The sequence below is a fragment of the Cebus imitator genome, unplaced genomic scaffold (assembly GCF_001604975.1).
Source record: "Cebus imitator isolate Cc_AM_T3 unplaced genomic scaffold, Cebus_imitator-1.0 Scaffold187, whole genome shotgun sequence".
NCBI classification, from domain to species: domain Eukaryota; kingdom Metazoa; phylum Chordata; class Mammalia; order Primates; family Cebidae; genus Cebus; species Cebus imitator.
The window spans coordinates 4020185-4024836 of record NW_016107502.1 but is presented as its reverse complement, the minus strand read 5'-3'; the positions used below and the strand labels follow the sequence as shown (position 1 = coordinate 4024836).

The window sequence follows — 4652 nt, the reverse complement described above, 5'->3', positions numbered from 1 at the left end:
TATTTTTAGTAGAGACGGGGTTTCACCATGTTGGTCAGGCTGGTCTCAAACTCCTGACCTTGTGATCCACCCGCCTCAGCCTCCCAAAGTGCTGGGATTAGAGGTGTGAGCCACAGTGCCCGGCGGAGTTTTTAGCTCCCTTCTTGCCTGCGGGGGCTGGTCTGGGAGGGGCTTCTGATTCTGGGCAGGTGAACCACTGCCCTCTGGCTGGCAATTCCCCACACAGACACAGAGCTGGTGGGTGAAATAGACAAGTCTCAGGAGGAGCCTGGCATTGCCAGCCTGGTGGGTCATTTCTCTGCCCAAGACAGCAAAAGCCACTCTTCCTGGATAAACTCACTCTGTTCCCCAAAGAGGTTCCTTCTCCAACCTGGTCCAAATTAGGAGGTCAGGTTGCCTCTGTTTGGTTGGGCCTGGATTTCCTAGCATGCTCCCCTGCGGGCCAATCTGGGCTTTATGATGGAGTAAGAAGGCTCATTATTGAACTAACATTGTCTTAAGTATTCAGCAGGGGTCTCCTTTGTGGACTAATTTTGGATTTATTATTCAGTAAGAAGTCAATTTATTGATGGTCGTGCACAGTGGCTCATGCCTATAATCCCAGCACTTTGAGAGGCTGAGGCAAGCAGACCACCTGTGGTCAGGAGTTCGAGACCAGCCTGGCCCACATGGTGAAACCCCGTCTCTACTAAAATACAAAAATTAGCTGGGTGTGGTGGTGGGGACCCGTAGCCACAGCTACTTGGGAAGCTAAAGCAGGAGAATCGCTTGAACCCAGGAGGTAGAGGTTGTAGTGAGCCAACATTGCACCACTGCACTCCAGCCTGGGCCACAGAGTGAGACATTGTCAAATTAAGAAAAAAAAGCCACTTTATTGGGCTATCAACATGGATGTTTATGGGAGGAAGGTGAAAATTGCTTCTCAGCAGATGCTACTTTACAAACTAGTTCTTTCTTTTTCCCTCTCTCCCTCCCTCCCTTTCTCTCTTTTTCCCTCCCCCTTTCTTCTTTCTTTCTTTTTTTTTGGAGATGGAGTTTTGCTCTTGTTGCCCAGGCTGGAGTGCAATGGCATGATCTCGGCTCGCCGCAACCTCCACCTCCCAGGTTCAAGTGATTCTCCTGCCTCACTCAGCCTCCTGAGTAGTTGGGATTACAGGCATGTGCTACCAAACCCAGTTAATTTTTGTATTTTTAGTAGAGACGGGGTTTCACCATGTTGGTCAGGCTGGTCTCGAACTTCTGACCGTGTGATCTGCCTGCCTCAGCCTCCCAAAGTGCTGGGATTATAGGCGTGAGCCACTGTGCCCGGCCTTCTTTCTTTTTTAGATAGATAAATACGTAAGTTTAATTTCACACGCAATGCTATATTGCTAGGCTCAGCAAAGGCAAAAGAGCAATCTCCTCACTCTTTAAATTCACCTTGTGCTGAGCATGGGGGCACACACCTGTCCTCCGAGCACTTTGAGAGGCCGAGGAGGAGGATCACTTGAGCCCAGGAGTTCGAGACCAACCCGGGCAACATAGCAAGATGTCATCTCTACAAAAATCTTTTCAAAATGAGCCTGGTGTGGTGGTACGTGCCTTTAGTCCCAGCTACTCAGGAGGCTGACGCAGGAGGATCGCTTGAGCCCAGGATGTTGAGGTTGCAGTGAGCCGTGATTGTGCCACTGCACTTCAGCCTGGGCAACAGATTATGACCCCATCTCTAAAAATATTAAAATAAAATCATAAAATAAATTCACTTCGCATTTGTGACATGATGGCGTGGCAGGAAGAAGGTAGGAGACGGGATTCTCAGGGTGAATCTGCCATTTCTAAGAGGTGGGAGTTCTTGGGGTCATCTCCAGGGGCCCCCAGGATCTTGCTTTTTTCTTAAGACAGTTCCAAGAATCTGGGGTAAGTCTGACTGGGAAGAGACAGGATGAGGGGAGGCAGGGGGAGCCCTGAACTCTGCCTGGGCTCACCCTCCGCTGTCGTCTCTTGCAGGTCTGTGGGAGTCAGCACGCCGCATGGCTCAGCGGTCCCCTTGCTCCTGCTGCTGCTCCAGGGAGGTAAGTGGTTGCCCCGTGGTCTGCAGGTGGGAGGGCCCCCATCCCAGAGCTGAGCTGGGGCTGTGCTGGCTTTGTGGGTGCAAAAACACGGCTAGAGTCCACAGATCCAGAATGGATGGCATCTGTGCCCTTGAGGCCAACACAACTCCAGTAGCTGGCTCTCCACTAACCAGATTCCATCTACCAAAGCGCTCCATGAACCAGACGTGGCACACATGAGTCTCAGGTGGCTCAGCCCCAGGGCTTGTGTCTTCGGGTGCCATTGCAGGGATGCAAGGCTTCATCCTTTATTTCCCCTGTGCTCTGCCTTGGCTGGCTTCCACCTCTCTGAGTGAGGAAGTTCTGCCTTCCGCCTAACCTTGGTTTCTCCTTCTGTAATGACTCTCCTTGGAAATGTTGTTCAACAATTGCTGGGCTGGGTGGGGTGGCTCATACCTGTAATCCCAGCACTTTGGGAGGCCAACGTGGGGAGTAGGTCGCTTGAGCTGAGACTAACCTGGGCAACATGGCAAAACCCTGTCTTTACAAAAGAAGAAGAAAGGAGGGGCATGGTGGGGCACACTTGTAGTCCCAGCTTCTTAGGGGCTGAGGCAGGAGGATTGCTTAAAGCTGGGAGGTGAAGGTTGCAGTGAGCCAAGGTGAAACCACTGTACTCCATCCAGCCTGGGCCACAGAGCGAGACCCTGTCTAACAACAAAAACAAACAAACAAAAAAACAATTGCTGGATTCTTAGCAGGCACTAGTGGCCCCTGGGTTAAGGATGGGAGGAAGAGCCAAAAGGAGACTGAATCTTGGTAGGCAGCCACTGGGGGACAAGATGTTGAGGTGAGAGGGGACCATGTTAGAAAGCAGAGCTGGGAAGGGCAGGAGTCTGACTGAGGAGGTCGCTGTCTAGGACTAAGAGATCCCGGAGGCTTTCCTGGAGGAGGGGGCCATGAGGAGGCAGGATACAGCACAGGCTTGTGTGGAGGCTGGCTGAGGGGCAGGGGAGGAACTGAACGGCTGCTCTGCTGACTCATGGGCATTTTTCTTTGGTTTTTACCAGAAGACCCAGCACCTCAAATAGCGTCTTCAGGAAACAGATGTCAAGCTTTGATTTTCCCTTTTTGAGTGGCGATCATCCCCGTCTGGGTTCTAAAAAGCCTTTGGGTCACCCACCGTGGCTCCACATCTGGCAGGTACAGCTAACGAGCCCGGACTGCAGGCAGAGCTCGGAGCATCATCTCATTCCAGTCTCCCAACAGCCCCACAAGGCCCCTGTTGTAATGACACCCAGCTTTCAGTTGAGGAAACTGAGGCTCAGAGAGGCTAAGGGACAGGTGCATGGCCACATCACTGGGCAGAGGCAGAGCTGGGATCAGTTCCCTGCTCTTGAGGTCTTAGTCTGTTTGTGCTGCTGTGACTGAATACGTGAGACTGGGTAATTTATAAATAATAGACATGTATTGCTGACAGTTGTGGGGGCTGGGAAGTCCAAGGGCAAGGCATCAGCTTTGGTTCTGGTGATAGCCCCATTTTTGCTTCTTCTTTTTTTTTTTTTTTTTGAGACTGAGTCTTGCTTTCTCACCCAGGCTGGAGTGCAATGGTGCAATCTCAGCTCACTGCAACCTCTGCTTCCCAGGTTCAAGCGATTCTCGTGCCTCAGCCCCCTGAGTAACTAAGATTACAGGCACACACCATGGCTAATTTTTGTATTTTTAGTAGAGATGGGGTTTCACCATGTTGGCCAGGCTGGTCTTGAACCCCTGATCTCAAATGATCCATCCACCTCGGCCTCCCAAAGTGCTGGGATCACAGGCCTGAGCCAACACACCAGGCCACCATCTTTGCTTCTAAGATGCCACCTTGAATGCTGCACCCTCCAGAGTGGGTGCAAGCTGGGCTCTGCTGTGGCAGAAGGGACAGAAGGGAAAAGCAGGGCTGAATGGTGGGTTCCTCCAGTTCTCTTATAGGATCAATAATTCATTCAGGGGGGCTCTGCCTCCATGACTTAATTGCCTCCTAGAGTTCCCACCTTTTAATACGATCACGTTGGCAACTGAGTCTCAGCATATGAATTCTGGGGGACACAGACATTCAAACCATAGCCTGGTCCTCATCACCATGCTGTGCTGCTATCTGTTGAGTGATCGCTGTGTACGGGCTGCGATCGCTGTGTACGGTGGCTGTGTACAGTCGCTGTGTACGGTCGCTGTGTACGGTCGCTGTGTACGATCGCTGTGTATGGGCTGCGATCGCTGTGTACGGTCGCTGTGTACGGGCTGCGATCGCTGTGTACGGGCTGCGATCGCTGTGTATGGGCTGCCATCGCTGTGTACGATCGCTGTGTACGGTCGCTGTGTACGGACGCTGTGTACGGTCGCTGTGTACGGTCTCTGTGTACGGTTGCTGTGTACGGTTGCTGTGTACGGGCTGCCATCGCTGTGTACGATCGCTGTGTACGGTCGCTGTGTACGGACGCTGTGTACGGTCGCTGTGTACGGTCGCTGTGTACGGGCTGCGATCACTGTGTACGGTCGCTGTGTACGGTCACTGTGTGCAGTCGCTGTGTACGATCGCTGTGTACGGTCACTGTGTACGGGCTGCGATCGCTGTGTACG

At 52.3% G+C, this 4652-nt stretch overlaps 1 protein-coding gene across 1 annotated transcript in view; it reads left to right on the top strand.

Moving 5' to 3' along the window:
* Window positions 1-1759: 1759 nt before the first annotated feature.
* The window catches only part of LOC108316293 (interleukin-21 receptor-like), a 22417-nt gene continuing 19524 nt past the window's right edge, over window positions 1760-4652 (top strand). The window contains 4 exon segments of the mRNA XM_017546043.2: window positions 1760-1778; window positions 1878-1896; window positions 1987-2051; window positions 4228-4647. Of these exon segments, the coding sequence (XP_017401532.1) occupies window positions 1760-1778; window positions 1878-1896; window positions 1987-2051; window positions 4228-4647 (523 nt within the window).